Raw genomic sequence first — 18078 nt, 5'->3', positions numbered from 1 at the left:
TTTTTTTCCGCCATATAGACGTCTGATCCCGCCATCCCAACGTCTATATATGATTATAGAGTCTAAAGTCCCATTAACGTGACCCATAAAGATGTCGGATCGGGATCTGACGTTAAAAGCCCAAAATAACAGACATCTAAAGCCCTTTCTGCACTAGTGACAAGAAAAGAAAACAACACATCTTAAATGCTAGAACAAAAACTCTAAGTTAGAAAGAACAAGTATCCACACAATAAGTCTAATACCCCAAGAAGAAAAGAAGTAGACGATCTTCTTAAAGAAGTCTAACACACAGAAAATCACAAAAAGGTCAAACGAGGCTATTAGAACAATAAGACAAACAGAAACCTAAACAACTAGATACAACATAAGAGAAATAGGATTAGGCCAACCTAGGAAAACACTTAGGATTTTAGAAAACAGAAAAACAACTAAGTCAAAACACCCAAACGCAATGCTAAATGACTGTTAAGTCAAAAACGTCTAAGAGAGTTGAAGCTAAACACGTAAAGTTTATCATACCCAAAGGGTATTCTGTTTAACTCTCAGGAAGACGAAACATGTCAAGACGATATCATTAACAAAAGCACTCTAAAAGAGTAAAACTTTAAAACATCAAAGAAAACACAAATAATGTTAAACACTATCTATATAAAGAGGCAAAATCTCAAGAAGCGTTTACTCAGTCTAAACGATACCATGAGCTAAATTATTGCTTCGTCCAACGATGAAGTCTTTACTCAACACTTGGTATCTTTGGAAGAAAAGCTTAAATTGTTATACGTTATCTCAACGGTAAGAAATTAAAAAACACTTTATTGTTCTGAGCAAGCATTAAATAACATTAAATGCTCAACATCCAAAAAGAAAACAACAAAAGTGATATCTGATGAATGGATTATACATCAAAACCCTAAACAAATCAGTAATAGGTGTTAGTAACAAGAAATACATTCACGGAATGTTCTTGTCTTAGAGAATCGTGACACAATACCTGTGTCTAAACAAATCATGAAAACAACAAGTGAAACACCAACCAAGAAGGAGTCTCTTACAAACTAAACGATATAAACTTCATTCATAAACAAAACATTAAAAAACATAGAAAGCTTTTGAAAACATTAAAGCAAACAAGAAATAGGACATACATGTTGTACAAATTTATGTTCTATCTTATGTAGGACAACTGCTACAAACGTTCATCTACCTCATCTTATAAGAATCAAAATGAACGTTGGAAGAAAAAAGATAAAAGAATAACTGATCAATTCATAAAAAGTCATGCCAAAGGAGAAATCATATATGTTTTTGATAAAAGCTCTAAAAGGCACATCTGCTCTAACAAAAGACTCCATCCTGTAACAAACATCTACACCAATAGCTAAGAAAGAATAAATCTCAAGACAAGCTTCGTCAAACATTCATATTATCAAATCTCAAGACAAACATCGTCATAACGACTATATCCTCAAGGTATATAAATAGAAGATAAGAAGAAGACGATGAGGAGGAGAAAATAATGAAAGTGAGAATATACCATCATCAATTGAGCAATGAAATCTCTTTGTGCTATTAAAACAAAATTCCTCTAACCATAGGAAACAATATCTTTGTCACCATTTTCAGACCAAAGATCATGACAAACTCAGATATTTCTTGGATATTGAAGTAACATAATCCAACGATGAAATAATATATAATCCGTATGAAAAAACACTAGTTTACAATTAAAAATACAGATTGATACCAAGTGAAATAAAAGAAAACCAGCTATTTATTTTGCCTAGTGAAATCCACTTTGAACAATAATCATCCTAGAGAACAGTCCTCGCTTGTAATGATAGATCAAGGACAATTAGAAACAAACGCAATTAATAACAAAGTAAAACTATAATAGGTGAGACAAAGTAACAAACATCCTATTCAAACAAAGTTGCATTTTCATAAAGTAATTGATAAAAACATAAGGTGTTATCATGGGATTCAAAAAATAAATAGTATAGGTTCTCACAACTTAAGGACTATTCATTCCGTTAAAAGAGTGAACTCCTCCAACTAAAGAAAGGTATAGATTTTACTCTTATAAGAGGAGGATTACTCCTCTTCGATTAATATTTACCCTATCAAAAAAAATAGCTATAACAAGTGCTTTTGGAGGTACTTTTGTTTCAATATGAAATTGAACCTTATAATAAACCCCGCCTATTTTGCAATTAAATACTTTAATGTCTCTCCTGTCAAATGAACAAAACAATGTCTCAACAGAATTGAGGGAGTCCGAATGTAAGACAACAATATAAATTGGCTGCACTGCTGTAAAATAAAATATTGCATGTAATTCTGAATTAAATCCTCATAGCCATCATCTAAGTAGCATTTAATGAACCAAGCAACTCACTCCACTGATAGTTCAATAACAGTCCGTTCTATGATTTTACAATCATGAATCAATCACCTCATGGATTGAATAACCCCTATAGTTAGTATACATAGTAATAATATAATAGAAGAACATGCCAATTCATCTTCATTTCTGGGTAAAGAAAATCCAGTTTCCAACCCCCTCTGACAAATAGAAGACATGGGAATCCTGCTAAACGTTCAGACCGGTCAAATCACTGCTAACTGCGAATACTATATTTGATATATACACTAATTAATAAGCTAATAGCCACTGGTACGACTTCTGTACGCTTTCAGAGCTCCATCTTCAATTGATTTGAGTGCAGAGATGCTGTAACAGTTTCAATTTGAGCTTAAATACACACACAATTTTATGGTCGTGAAATTAGAAAAAAATAAAAAATAAAAACAACACTTATGAGTTAATGCTATGAGTAAACCTAATGAATTCAAATTATATAAACTTTAATCATGCACCCAACTTCACTTTTGGGTAATAAATAAATACATTTTCATATCAACAAAAATGCCAAACAAATATATCCTTCAATGGGCAATAGATCACACCACCTCCGCGTGCACTTTATCTTTGGATATACACACTCAACAAGTATGCAAATAAATTCTTAATATAATAAATTATAAGGTAAATCGATACACCTTATAATTGAAATTTTCAACCAATCGAAACATACAAATTTCATGGCATCATTATCTCAACCATATAATTTGGAATATAAACTTCATAAATAGTATCATTTGGTGATTTAACAAACTGCAATGTGTAATTCCAAAAACAATTTATTTTCCATAAAACAATAATTGAAATCGGTTTTTAAATAAAACCATATGATAGCATGACCGAAGTTACCTTGCATGTATTCATACTAACAAAAAATACGTGCAGGGATAAATCCTTTCAAACATTAACTTTCATATAATAGGTTCAAGTTATCTATTACAACATATCATCATGGCTTTTAAACAATAGAGGCTAAACCATTCATTCCTATTTAGGAAGTCCATGGACAATAACAGCACGAACCGTGATGCACAAAATCATAATTTTTAATCATGGCTTTTGAGAATAAACAATAGAGGCTAAAATTCTGGTCTACCTGAATTCGCCGACGAGTCATAACTCAAAAGTGAGTTTTCCGGAGTGATGAAATTGTGGTTGACTTCTTCCCTCCCATAACGGTTGGTGGAATGCATCGAATTGCCACTGTTGTTGGTAATGCTGCCGGTTGCCATTGACTGGGATTTCTGGCCACATGAGAGGTGTCATCATGCTAGGTATGTTACTATCCATTAGAGATGCCCCCTGTAAGTTACAAAAGATATTTTAATTTTTATCAGTTCTCAGCATTATACTGCACCAAACCACACATGTCCAACTCTTCCTTCAGCTGAAGACATTCAAACAGCCATTTTCATTTCTATGAATCGAGCTAGCAAACCCTGACCCTGATTTGAGGATTAAGATGCAAAAGCTTTAACAAAAAAATATGCCAAAGGATTTGTAATTAATGACTAGGATGGATTAATCAAGTGTGATCATTTGTCTGACATGCACATTGCTGCTAAGTGCAATGTGACAGAAAAACAAGCTTCGTGTAAATAAACTTAATCACTTTTATGATATATTTAATGTAAACAAAACATTACAATTTATAGATTATAATTTTTTTTTTATCTCTAAGTCTTAAAATTCTCTTATGAAGACACAATTATTATCTATTAACCAATACATTAAATTATTGATTCTTGCAATCTAAAACAAACAAAGTTACTGAGCAATTACCTACCCATAAAATCTGTTAAATGATGTTTATCCTGATAAAACTATCTAGTAAACTTAAATACTTTTTCATTCTTTCTTTTAATAATTTTTTTTTAATCATTGAACAACACTGTAGACAATGACTTTGTAAACAAATATGCAATTTGATCTCGACTTCCCAGGTGTACCATCTCCACATGGCCTTCTTCAACTGTTCTTGGATAAATTTCATATTAATGTGTTTGCTCCTCTCATGGTTAACCGAGTTTTTGTCAACTCAATAGCTGACTTGTTATCTATTTGAATTACAGTCTCACCTTTTTTGTTTTTTTTTTCCATTTTCTTTATAAGATTTCTAAGTCATACTTCATCTAAAACACTCAATGATGCTGCAACATACTCCGCTTTAAATGTAACTGATGTCACTATGGGTTGTTTCTTTGAGAGCCAAGTAAACATCGTGTTGTTCATGAAGAATACATACCAGGATGTGCTTTTTTGATCATCTACATCTCCAGACCAATCACTGTCTAAGTATTACTAGTCGATAGTTGTTCGACCTATAAACCGAGTGATACTTTTCCCTACATATACCTTAGTATTCTTTTTTCAGTGTTTTCCAATGTATGTGTAGCTCGTCTCCTCCATATATCGACTTACTATTCCAACACTTACACTTTGTTCACTTGAATGGATTTGGGGGAGAGTGATTCAATGGATTTGAGAGGATTTGAAGGTAAATTTTTTGTTGTTTATTTGAGTGGATTTGGAGGTAAGTGAGAGTAGATTTGGAAGTAAATTTTTTTAATCTGTCACATCAATCAAATCCTACACTAATTCTCACAAACTTTACTTCCAAATCCACTCTCACTTACCTCCAAATCGACTCAAATAAACAACAAAAAATTTACCTTCAAATCCTCTCAAATCTATTCAATCACTCTCCCCTAAATCCATTCAAGTGAACAAAACCTTAGTAATAAGTTTGGCCTTGTACTTGTCAAGTAACGAAGACTTTCAACCAAACTTCGATACTTGTTGACATTTACTTGGTCTCCTTCATCGAACTTTGAGAGCTTTGTACCTAGTTCCATTGGGGTTAAAACTGAATTACAACTTGTCATCTTGAACTTGCTAAAGATTTCTTCTGCATATCTCTCTTGAGACACAAAAATACATGTCTTAAGTTGTTGGACTTCCAATATGAGGAAGTACTTCATATGTCCTATGTCGGTCATTTCAAATTCTTTCTCCATGACACTTTCGAACTCCTTAATCATCTCTGCATTATTTCCCATGAAAATAAGATCATCAACATAAAGAGCCATGAACATCACATTAGCTTTGTGTTTCTTTATGTATATGGCATGTTCCTACGGACATTGTTCATATCTATTCTTCTTAAAGTGTCAATGAGGTCATTCCATGCTCGCGGAGCTTGTTTTAGTCCATATAGTGTCTTTTTCAATCTCAACATTCTTTTTCTTTTCCTATTCTCATATACCCGAGTGGTTGTTCAATATGCACTTTTTCCTTCAAGAGTCCATTAAAAAATGTCGACTTCACATCCATCTAAAAGAACAACCATCTATGTTAAGTTGCTATCGAAATCAACAATCGAACAGTATCCATTCTTGTGATTGGTGCAAACACCTCGGCATAATCAACTCCTTGCTTCTGTTTATAGCCCTTTGTAACAAGTTGGCCTTTGTATCGCCTTATCTCTCCGTGAGCATTCATCTTCTTCTTGAATACCCAGTTCACGCCTATGGGTTGAGCTCCTTTTAGGAGATCACACAACTCTCATCTGTTGTGCTCTTTGCACCTAGTTTCTCATCCATTGCAACTCGTCATTTCTCTTCTAGAATAGCCTCCTCAAAAGTTATGTTCTCTGAATCTACCAAAGGATAAAGAATATGTACCTCTTCAGTAGACTCATACAGATTTTGCAAGGTCCGCATTCTAGGCCATTGTGGTTCATCTTCATCATCAATCTTTGGATTTGTTATAACTATTGGTATAGCAAGTGTCACACTAATACTTTCACTTACCTATTTGTCTGAGTTGTTTTATCTCCACTCACTAGCTTCATTAACTTGGACATCGCAACTTACTACCACTTTTTGATTTATTGGGTCAAATAGTTTTTAGGCTTTTGTCTTCTTATCATATCCAATAAACGCATACTTCTTGCTCCTATCTTTTTGAGTTTTGCTTTTTGCTGAGCTGGTAGTTGGTCATATGCTATACTGTTGAACACCTTGAGATCAGACACACGGCTTCTATCCTCTCTAAACTTCTTGCAGTGTCTTTTCAATCAGCTTTGTATGAGCACACCTATTTTGCACATAAATTGCACACTTGTTTTGCACATAAATTGCACACTACACAACTTCTGCCCAAAACTCCTTTGGCATAAATTGAACAATCACTCGGATATATGAGAATAGGAGAAGAAAAGAATAGTTCAATTTTTCGTCTCAACTATACCATTATGTTGTGTTGAGTATGGGGTTGTCAAAAATCTCCCTATGTCAAGCTCCTCGTGACAATACTTCATGAACTTAGTCGACGTGAACTATCCTCCCCTATTAGATCAAACAAACATAATGTGTTTACCCGTCTCTTTCTTAACCATCATTTTAAAGTTCTTAAACACCTCAAACTTTTTCATCAAGAAGTATACCCTCAATTTTCTAGAAAAATTGTCAACTGACAAAATAAAATATCTCTTATCACTAAATGATTCAAGGGTAATTGGTCCACACACATCAATATGTATTAGACTGAGCTGCTCTCTTGCTCGGAAACAATGTCTCGACAATTCTCGAAAACAATGTCCTCGAGTATTTGCCAAGTACACATTCTTCAATAAATTTACTTCTGAACTCCAAGCTTAGCAGTCCATTTACCATTGATTTCTTTACCATATTTGTCAGCCCATCAAAATATAAGTGACTAAATCAGAAGTGTCACTTCATTGCCTAATTCTCCACATTAAATTTGAAGCATCACTCTCAAACAATCTTGAAATCTAGTTTGTACATTCGGTTTTTCATCATTTGTACTTGGACAATCAAACTTCCGAGTTTATCCTTCAACGGTAATACTCGATCTTTCATTAAAACTGAGTGACCATTCTCCATCAGTTGTCTCATGCTAAGAATATTGCTTTTGAGATCGGGTGCATAGTACACGTCTCAAATCTCCCCAACTCGGCCATCCTTCTATGAGTACCAAATTGTTCCTATGCTTTTTACTACAACCTTTGAATCGTCTCCAAAAGACACATGCCCAACATCAACTTTAGTAAGGTCTTTGAAAATATTGCTCACTTCACACATATGGTTGCTCACTCCTAGGTCAACATATCACACTAAGTTGATTGAATGGCTCAGTTGTATAGCCGAGTTTAACAACTCAATTGTTTTTTCAGAGATACTGATCAATTTGAGATTAGTCCCCAAGCTTTTTTGACATCATCAACACACCTCATTATCTTCGACTTCCTCTTAAGAAAGTTGGTCAGTTCATCCCTCCTATTTTGAGATCAACATTATTTTAAGATCGGCACTCTTTTGCAAAGTGACCGACCTTGCCACAACTGTAACATTTGTCTGATTTACAATCATTTGCATTGTGGTCGTGCTCTCCACATTTGAAGCACCCAATGTTTAACGTACTTGATTGACCTCCTCTCGAACAACCTCATCATCTGTGTCAATTTTGTTGGGCAGATTGATTTCTCTCTTCCTCCTGTCCTCATTTACCTCTGTCACTGTGACCATCTCTTCTACCTCCCCAGCTCCTTCCATTGCTTCGAGTGTTCTGAGTGTAACATGCCTTCTCCTCTTTAACTGTTACTCTTGATTGGAGTGCATGTTCAAGTGACTCCACCTTCTTCTTCCTCTTCCTCTGCTCATGCATCTCAAGAGACTCAGCAAGTTCTTCAACGTTAAGCGTCGACAGGTCCTTGGACTCCTCAATCGCACAAACCACATTTTCGAAGTTGTAGGTCAACAACCTTAGAATCTTCTCCACCACTCAGCTAGTGGAAAATGCCTCTCCGTTTCTACCAAGTTGGTTCGCCATGGTTTCAACCCGAGTAATGTACTGAGCCACTGCCTTTGTCTCCTTCATTCTCATGCTCTTTAGCTCTCCTTTGAGTGTTTGAAGTCTCACCTGCTTCACATAGTCATCTCCCTTATATGTCTTTTCTAGAATGTCTCATGCTTCTTTTGAAGTTTTTTCACTTGCAATCTTCTCAAAGTCGAATTCGTCCATAGCTTGGTACATGATTTACAAAGCTTCCTTGTACTTTCTATGTGATTTTTTCAACGCATTCATCTGGGCATTAGGCCAGTTTGTGGTGTTTTCTAGTTTTAGTGACCATTTTCAACCTCCTCCCAATTTTCATGGGAGCCAAGGAGAGTTTTTATCTTGAGGTTCCAATTGTCATAGTTGACCAGGATTTACAAAGCTTCCTTGTCCTTCATACACAATTTTTGCAAGGTAGTCATCTAGGTGTGGTGTTTTTTGGTTTTAGTGACCCTTTTTAACTTCCTCCCAATTTTCTTGGGAGCCAAGGAGAGCTTATAGTTTTAGACTTCAATTGTCATAGTTGAACGCCTTTGTCAACTTGGGTAGGGACACACTATTTGTAATACTAGTCATCTCTCACTCTTTTTTTTTTCTCACTCAAGCTAACTAGCAAAACAAGCTTTATGTGAATAAACTTATTCACTTTTCTAATACATTTCCGGTAAACAAAACATTATAATTTATAGACTCTAATTTGCCTTTTCATCTCCAAGCCTTAAATTCTCCTATCAAGACACAACTATTGCCTATTAAGCAATACATTAAACTGTGACCCTTGCACTCTAAAACAAACAAAATTCCTAAGCAAATTAATTATCCATAAAATCTGCTAAATGACTCTCTCGTTTAAGTTTACCCTAACACAATGTTCATACTTTTTCCTAGATGCTCTGGCATGATGTCCAACAGATTAAATAACTGTCCACAAGCATCTCTTTCAGAGACCCACTGAGTATCATGCCAATTTTCATACAACTATTAATTAAGCAAAGACAATTGAACAGGATGATAACAACATTTCGAATTTTTGTCAAGCACGTTCCACCTACACGGTGCATAAAGCTTATGGCGTCAATGGCTACCGTGAAGGCAAAATAAAATGTTTCAGAATGAGAGGTCATGCATTATCCATCAAATAAACTAAATAAGTTACGTCTTCAGATTACTCCCCCATCAAAAATAAAAAGATTTTTCTTATTAAAGATAAAATTGAGTAGGCTGGATTAATTTATAACTCACGTCAGTAGCCAGTAAGCTGTCAAGGCTGAAATCAATTCTTGGGTTAACTGCTGCCAGTTTCATTGATAAAATCTGCAACCAGAGCATAAATCAGTGAGAACAAATCATATTCATGAAAGTTAAACTACACAAAATATTATTCGAAGTACAAGAATATAATAACTTTTGAGCATGTTCAATGAACAAACAGATGAACAAATCTAGTAGTGTCATGCCTCAAGTTCACAATATGAGGGAATAATAGTAGGTAGACGACCCATAAGGAAATTTTTAAATAGATTACAAGCCATATACTCCAAAACAATAGGAGTATCACTGTTAATGCTTAATTCTTGGTTACAGTTACAGGAAACCAATGCTTAATTAGTTTAAAAAATCTCTAAACACGGTTGGTAATTGATTGGGAACAAAATAGATAATAATTAACAGTCACGCAATTTGAGAGTCTGACCTCCACTTGACGCTGTAGAGATTGCACATGATTGATGATTTCATCTAGAACCATTGCCGTTCCTGATATCTGCACAGGAAATCAACTAATGTCAGCTATATTCCACCACATTAGCTATTTTGAGAATATTAACACAATCCAAATGCATTACAAAATTGTAGTGACTCTGTAATTATGTAGATCAAAATAAGCAAAAGAAATGTCTTATTTCTCACCACCAGAAAGTACAAAAAAATCACACCCTGTATAGAACAACAGCAGTTCATAAAACAACAGATCATACTGATACATATTGTTTTTTCACATTACTGATGGTCTGAAAAGACAAAAGGAAGCTTGGAAAAGTTCTCTGTTAAAGATAATTAGCATTGTGTGACCTGTATATCAGATTTTGAGATTTAGGCTTCCATATTGTTTTTTCACATTACTGATGGTCTGAAAAGACAAAAGGAAGCTTGGAAAAGTTCTCTGTTAAAGATAATTAGCATTGTGTGACCTGTATATCAGATTTTGAGATTTAGGCTTCCATATAAAACAAAAAAAATGGCTCACTTATGGATCAAACAAGCCGTAAGCATGTATGCAAGTGTGATGAAAAATGGTACTTAGAATTGGGCCAGAATGTGAGAATGTGTTTTCAGTTATAATTTGTACCGTATTATTCTTCCCCCACATTCCGAAATGTTACAGACTAGAATGATTCATATAGTACTTCAATACCATCTAGATACATGATACGTTTTTTTTCCTCATTTTGTTGACTACTCAAATTAAAACCAACCCCTAAATTTTAGATTTGAAAATTATAGCAAAAATGGTGCTAAAATGCAAGTGCAATTTTGAATCGATGAGCGAAGAGAACTAGGCCCGTGATCGAAACTAGTTAAAACTAAAACTAAATGAAGCTAACTCACAAAGCAAAGAGAAAAATAAAGAAAGAAAATTATAGATTAAAGCTTTAATAACCGTGATCCACGGGCCCAACTATTCTTTCCTCAGATAGTGGGATGCGCGTACGCTGTCTGCTAAAGCCTCGTACGACGGTTCTGAACCGGTTTCAAAACTACACACGGGGATTTTATACGACCAGGCTGGCCTTTTTATGAATAGATGGGAATAACCCTTAGAATATTTCATTATGAATGAAATATTACCGCGTTTATTTGTACAACATAAAAACGGAGAAAAGGGTTTATTTTCATTAGTTCTTCTAAAACCACGATTATTCTAATGCCATGAAAAAATAAAATTGTTTGTTTGAATTTTGAAATATATTACATATTTTAGTTTGATAAATCTTGTTTTTTTTTTGTTGTTGCATACTTTTAACCTGTCAATATCACGAAGACAGCAATTCACACATAAATATGTAAATATGATTTCATTAACTGTATATTAGAAGTGTATGATTTTGATATAAGAAATTTGCTCAAGCAGACATTAATATGATCGTACAAATGACCCCATGCAGTTAGGTGAATGGTCTGCTTGTTGGCAGCTGGACTCCAAAAGTACGCATTCTTTTCTCGCCCATTCTCTTCCTTTCACAAACGATGGATTCCAAACTCGTAAAGATACCATACCATCACCGTCAAAAAATGGACTACATATTAAATACTTCACTTGTCAAAGGGACCCAGGAGAGCTATGCATACTAGTTAGAAGTTCAAGTAGAACTACCCCTGCCCCCTCTTCCCTGTCTCTTCCGCCCCCACAAGGCCACCATTCTGTCTCTTAAATAAGACAGATGGCTTAAGAAAGGAGCGAAAGGGGACTACCACATTGTCGTGTATATCCCATGACTTGTTTATGTATGCATATATCGTCCTAACTATAAACAACAACGACCTTGTCACTAACAAAATTACCACTGCATTATATGTACATGTCAATTGTTTAGAAGAACTGATTTTGTTTTCTGCCTTTTGCTAAGTTCTTTTGTTTTTAACTTTTAAGTCAAACTTAACTCGCCTGTTTAATAAAAGTGTCCCCGAGCTCTTCTGCCTGCCCATCTATGCTAGGTGGAGCTTCGATGACAGGCGGGATTCTTAAGATCACAGTTGTACTTTGGTAAAATTTATTATGAATTGGGATAACTTTGTTCAACATCTGTGATTCCGTAAGGTGCAATAAATAACAAGTCATTATGAAGATATTTAGTCAGCCCTTGACGATCCTCAGCTGTAATTTGTGATTGAGTAGTTTCAACATTTGATACTTTGTCGTAGAGAATCATGCACATCATCGCATTGACTCAAAGGAATCACAGACACCAGAGTACACCGGAATATTCTCAGCCTATACCGAATTGCTTGGCATAACTTCAGAATATTTCAGTATTTACAGACGTAGTTCTGAAACTATTTTTGAGTTTCTAGTAGGATCTTATTTTGCCAATGCAAGCAACGGACATAATTTCTATCCCATAACCTCTAACGTAAAACAAACTTCATCACGAAAATGGAAATTTAAACTGCTAGTGGTGTGTTTTTTATTGGATTGGAAAACAATAATTGAGTACATTCGAAAATTAGCTTTTTCCACTTCGACTCAAACTATCATCCACGACCTAAAATCATGTTAAAAAACATACTCGATCATGATTTTAACAAACGTCTTATTTGTGGATAAAACTCAATTGCAGCCTACAAGCCAGAAAGCAGGCTATACATACGTTGATTGTCAGATTTGGGGGTGGGGGAATCAATTGAGATTGGGTTGATCATTTTGACAATTTTCCATAAGATAGATTGCACCTATTCAAAAGGTAATTTTTATCAAATATAAATTGTAAAACATAAAAAGAGTGAAGTATCAGATAATATGATTCTAAGTTTTTTTAAATTATATTTTAAAAGTTGAAATAAACTTCAAAATTAAAAAAGATTAAAATTAGTTTGCGGTGAGTTAGATAGAGTTCAACTTCTTACAAAAAACACACTATCTTACCAAAAAAAGGATAGAGTTCAACCAGTAGTAACCTGATAACTTACGCAAGTAGATTGGATTTAAAAGAATCCAGCCCAGTGTAACTTGTTGAACTAACAAAATTCAACCTTGTTCAATTAGATCAAATTAGAAAACTTTGGGTTGGATTATTTAGCCTAGTTAGTCCAACCCACGTGCATCCGTACGAACGCATGTTGTAATTGTCAATAGTTTAGAAGACACAACTTACTTTTATTTTTCAAAATCCTACTTGAGAATATGATTAAATGTCAACTAACATGCAATAAAGAAAAAGTAAGAAAAGTAAATGTTGATGTTCAATAAGAGCTCACAATGTTACCCTTAAATGTTAGGAAAATTATTTTCCCCGTGAAATTAGTGTTATAGAGATATGGTTGTTAATATTAGAAAAATTGTTTTCTTATTAAGATTAGAGGTCTTATATAAGACAGTTCTTAATTTTAAGACTATCAGCATATTCTAATAATATTTAGTTAAGACCTAAAACCTACATCTTAATTAAATTTTAAGACATTGTTAAGAGATCTACATCGAAAATGCACTGACTAAGAAATTAGCTACAGTTGTTACCTTGAGCTTGGGTATGAAAACCATGCTCTATTTCCTATTTAAACTCTACTAGTTATCCCAAGAAGAATTCTACCATTTTTATTCCTTCCTTTTCTCTTTCATTTTCCTTTATTCAACTGGTAGTGGCCCATGCTGAAGTAAATCAATGCATTCATTTATTTATTTTTCTTCCTTTTTCCTATATAGCTCACTTTGACATAGACTGAGATCCATGTCCAATTCTTGGATGCTGACTCACCACTCCCTGAAAGCTCCTATAGGTTTAGTTTACTTTACTAATTCTATGATCAAATTAACGTACTTATTAGACTATTTTTTCATAAATTTCTAACAAAGATTGAAAATAATTTTTTAAATTATTATTTTTAAGTATATAACACTCTAATGATTGCCAGTTTTGGGACCTTCACTACACCACGTGACAGCACTTTGTGAAAAACACAAGTGGTGTTTTGTAAGAAGCCATCATCTGGGAGTCAAGTCTTTTCTTATGTACTGCTTGCTAAATGGTTAAGGTTTTGTTTTTCTTTCCATGCATATCATATTTTTTTAAGACATCTAACCTCAAAAGGTAGTGCATTAATTGTATGAAAAAAAAAAGGCTACGCCTTTAACTGAGAGACAATACGTGTCCCGTTATCCAATCAAGCGTGGTCTTGTAAAGACGGCCCAACTTCACGTGGCTTATACATGATTACACATGAAGTTGTGCATTAAGAGTTGTCCACTTAGGCTGTTCAGTGAAACAGGGAAAATATATAAAAGAAAAAAATAACGGTACAAGAAAAAGAAAGATAAATCCACAAAAGAGAACCTAACTTAAAAAAAAAATTAAAATTATTAATTGAATTGTTAAAATTAAAAAAAAAAAGTGAATTATTTTACTTATTTAAATAATTGGAAGTGTAACTAAAAGTAAACAAATAATTTATGTAACAATTTTTTAATATTAACAAAAATTAATATTTTAGTAAGTTATTCAGTTTATTAGCATAAAAATTGGGTGAAAACGAGGAGAGGTTTTTACTTAACAACATCTAAGACTTCTTTATCTATGAATTATCCATCATTTTTTTCTGGGTTCAAGTCAAGGTAAGCAGGGCTACGCTTTATTTGGTTGAATGGCACCATAATGTATCATAGAGCTTGTCTTATCTCAGCTTTAACGTTTTTCTCTGTCAAGACTCAAAACATGGGCCAGAATAAGCAAGCTGACTTACAAGGAGGTTCCTTCCAATTCTTTTAAAAAAGACCCAAATTTATAAAAAAAAAAATCTAATTAGTTATTTCTGAAAGTAACCAATTTAAAAGGTTTCTTCTACTTACCCTCAGGCTAGTGTCTTATCATAGAAGATAGTAACAACTAGTTTGAACCATCTAATATAATAGAATAAAATATTATAATATGATAAAATAAAACTATAATATAATTAAAATAGAATGGTTTATAATAATATATCATTGTTTGGTGTAGAGAAGATAACAAGTTAAATAATTAAAAATATAATATATATTGTTTAAATATAAATTTTCTATTAAATTATATATAGTTGTCTTAAAATTGATTTTTAATTTAAATTGTTAACAAATTATAAAAATGCATTTTGAAATAAATACTAATTTATATAACTAATGCTTATATTATAAAAAAAATTATATGATATTTAAACAGTTTCTATTTAATTTTAATATTCTAATAGATAATATAATTTAAATATAAATGTCATAACAATTATATATATTTGTATATAAATACACATGATATCATGTTAAATAAAAAAAAACTATGATATACGTAATATGATATAAATTGATATTGACAAAGTTGTAGAAACTTTTATTTTATTTATATAGTTAAACTTTAAACAATTACAAAAATTATATAATGAATATTTTCTTTAAAAAACATATGAATGATAAAAGACTACTTTTTATGTTTTAATTATTATAATAATATATATTTACGTACAACTATTTGTAGAATGAAGAAGGGAGAAGAATTATTACATTGAACCTAATTCCACTTTCCGAGATAGGAACACCATGATAAGATAATGTTATCTTATCCCATCAGTGTTATAGACAACACCTACCTTACAAGATAATTATAATGTCATATATTGTCAATGGTAAAAGCCAAAAAGTTCAAAGTATGGAACTACTAAACCAAGCTTTGAGAAAAATTGTAAGCACTCACCGGAAAGAAACCCATAAAAGGCAAAAGCAAAAGAAAGGTTGAAATTACATAAATACCACTTTTGACAATCGATGTGCCAGCAAGCACTTCTCTTGGTATAAAATCAATCACTTTTCGTAAGGGATTGAAAAGATGACAATGACAAAAAAAAACGTTGTTAAAGCTCCTAATATAATTGCACTTTTGGGAGACAATTTAGAGGGAAAAGGAAGGCATAATCCCAAAGAAAGATGAACAAAGCCCGATTAATTAATTAATCCGAAAAACTAAAGGGTTTAAGGTTTTAAGATTAAGACAAGAAAGAAAAAGAAAGCAAAGAAAAAGAAACCAACCTTGTCGCAGCCTGGGACCAGCTCTTGTAAAAGCTTCATGCGAGCATTGATCTTCTCTCTCCTAGCCTACAACAACAGAAAGAAACTCAGTTATGTTATATCACAACAAAATAATTGAAAATTAAAAGTCGGTAAAATTATAAAATACACTAAAGTGATCAAAATTAAACAAATTAATTAGTGATTAGTCAAGTCTTTACCCTTTCTGCCAAGCTATGGCTATCTGTGGCTTGACCTCGACGAACTCGAACGTGGACATAGGGAAGCTTCTCACTGTCAACGGAGGTCTCATCAGCGACGCTCTTACTCTTCTTCAAGGATCCTCTAACCTGAATTCCACAAAATCATGTACTATTTTATGTTTTGACCGTTCAATTATACTGTAAACAGGAACCCTAATTATCCAATTTATTGCAATTAGGAAGGTTAACATCAAAGTTACCGTTACTTTCTTCTCTCGCTCCTTTCTCTTCGCGGTCGTCTTCTCGTTCTTGTTCTCAACAACAGGATCAGAAACACACCCTTGCGTGGAGCACGGGTTCGAATCAGTCTCTTGCGGCTCGTTCTTCACCCTATCCAAATTCGAACCAGACCCGGCCCGAAGCAGACATGCCTCCCCCGGCGACGTTGAGTTTTCACCAGCAAACACGGAAAACTTGGCTGCGCGTTCAATTAAAGCGGCGTTGGAAGGAAAGGTCAAATTGCCACCGAAAGAGTTGAGCAAATAGGGTTTGTGATTAGTGCTGACGTGGCAATTAGGTGGCTTCCGAGCTCCATCAGAGTTGGGCGAGTGAAGGAGCTCCACCGCCTGGGTTGGCGGAAGCTCAAGTAGAGCAGTGAATGAGCTGGCATTTTCCGGCGCCGGTGCCGGCGCCATGATTCCCTGAATTTCTTCGTTGAATTGAATTGACTCAAGTGTAGCGCCTTCGTGCACGGATCCGCGTAATCCTACCGGAGCTTGCTCCATTGAGGGAACAAAACGCAGAGTAGAAGATCCAATTGAAGTGGATTCCCTTTGAATTGTGTTAATTATGCGAGTTCTGAACTGTACCAGTGATAAAGCAGACAGTGGAAATCGGAGGAAATGAGGAATGAAGAATGTGCGTGAATGAGATAGTAGTTGAAGAAGCAGTCCTTCAATGGGGATCAGTCAATTTCTCTCTCTCTATCTTTTTCTCTCCGGTTCTGTGATTCTGTCTCTTGGATTGCTTCTCAGCCATTTGAAGTCTGCGAAAGCAACATTGCTACGCTACGGTTACTCTACTACTATTGAGTACGCGTACGGTTCTAGCCATACAGTTTCGTTGAGGTAAGGTTAAAGGGAAAGTTGGGGACCACGACCCTTTTGAGGGGCCCATGCTCTGGGAATATTATTTATTTATTTATTTCATAAATATTGTTTTCAGTTCGAAAGGCTTCCTTCTATTTCCACCGTTGATTCAGTTTCATTCTTTTTTTACTCATAATTTGTTTTCTTTTTTCTACTATTACGGAGATTCGATGTGCCTGTGGGTGACAAGAATCCCGTTGAAGCATTCCCTATCATAATCAATTTGTTGGAGTAGCCTTGTTATGAGATGATAAGGTCTTGATTAGAAATGCAAGTGTCATTATAAAGCGATTTGGCTATATTTAGGTCATTGAAAGCACTTCTAATTCATTATCTCTTTCTGGAAATTCTCATCTTGCCTAATCTGTTCATTCAATTATTTATTACTTCCTCCATAACGTGCTTCACATCACGACACACTTCGCGCTAATCAAAAGTTTTCTTTTGTTTTTAATTTATGGATTTAATCATATTTTATTTTAATCTTAGGCTGTGTTTTTAGACATTCAAACAAACAAAAAGTAATAGCGCAGACATTAGAATTTTTATTTTTTTATTTTTTTATAAGAATCCACTACACAAATATAATATTTTTAATATGTTTTAGTATAACGTGATATATAGGTTTAATTCTTTCATCTTCATCTCTGTGAGAGCACCTTTAGTAAATGTGTGTGTATAATTTCAAAGAATGTGAAGAAC

General features: G+C 33.9%; 1 protein-coding gene across 1 annotated transcript; it reads right to left on the bottom strand.

The window, feature by feature from the left end:
* Positions 1-2316: 2316 nt before the first annotated feature.
* On the bottom strand, positions 2317-17617 carry LOC148190586 (transcription factor bHLH48-like). Its single transcript, XM_088102784.1, is given in 8 exon segments — positions 2317-2734; positions 3522-3601; positions 3603-3727; positions 9527-9598; positions 9978-10046; positions 16047-16112; positions 16247-16375; positions 16489-17617. Coding segments are annotated over 8 exon segments (1104 nt in total). The 5' UTR covers positions 17014-17617; the 3' UTR covers positions 2317-2696.
* Between the last annotated feature and the right edge of the window lie 461 nt (positions 17618-18078).

Source organism: Vigna umbellata, unplaced genomic scaffold (assembly GCF_029865625.1).
Source record: "Vigna umbellata cultivar VRB3 unplaced genomic scaffold, Vumbellata_1.0 scaffold_730, whole genome shotgun sequence".
NCBI classification, from domain to species: Eukaryota; Viridiplantae; Streptophyta; class Magnoliopsida; order Fabales; family Fabaceae; genus Vigna; species Vigna umbellata.
The sequence above is the reverse complement of the archived record's forward strand: the minus strand, read 5'-3'. Positions and strand labels throughout refer to the sequence as shown.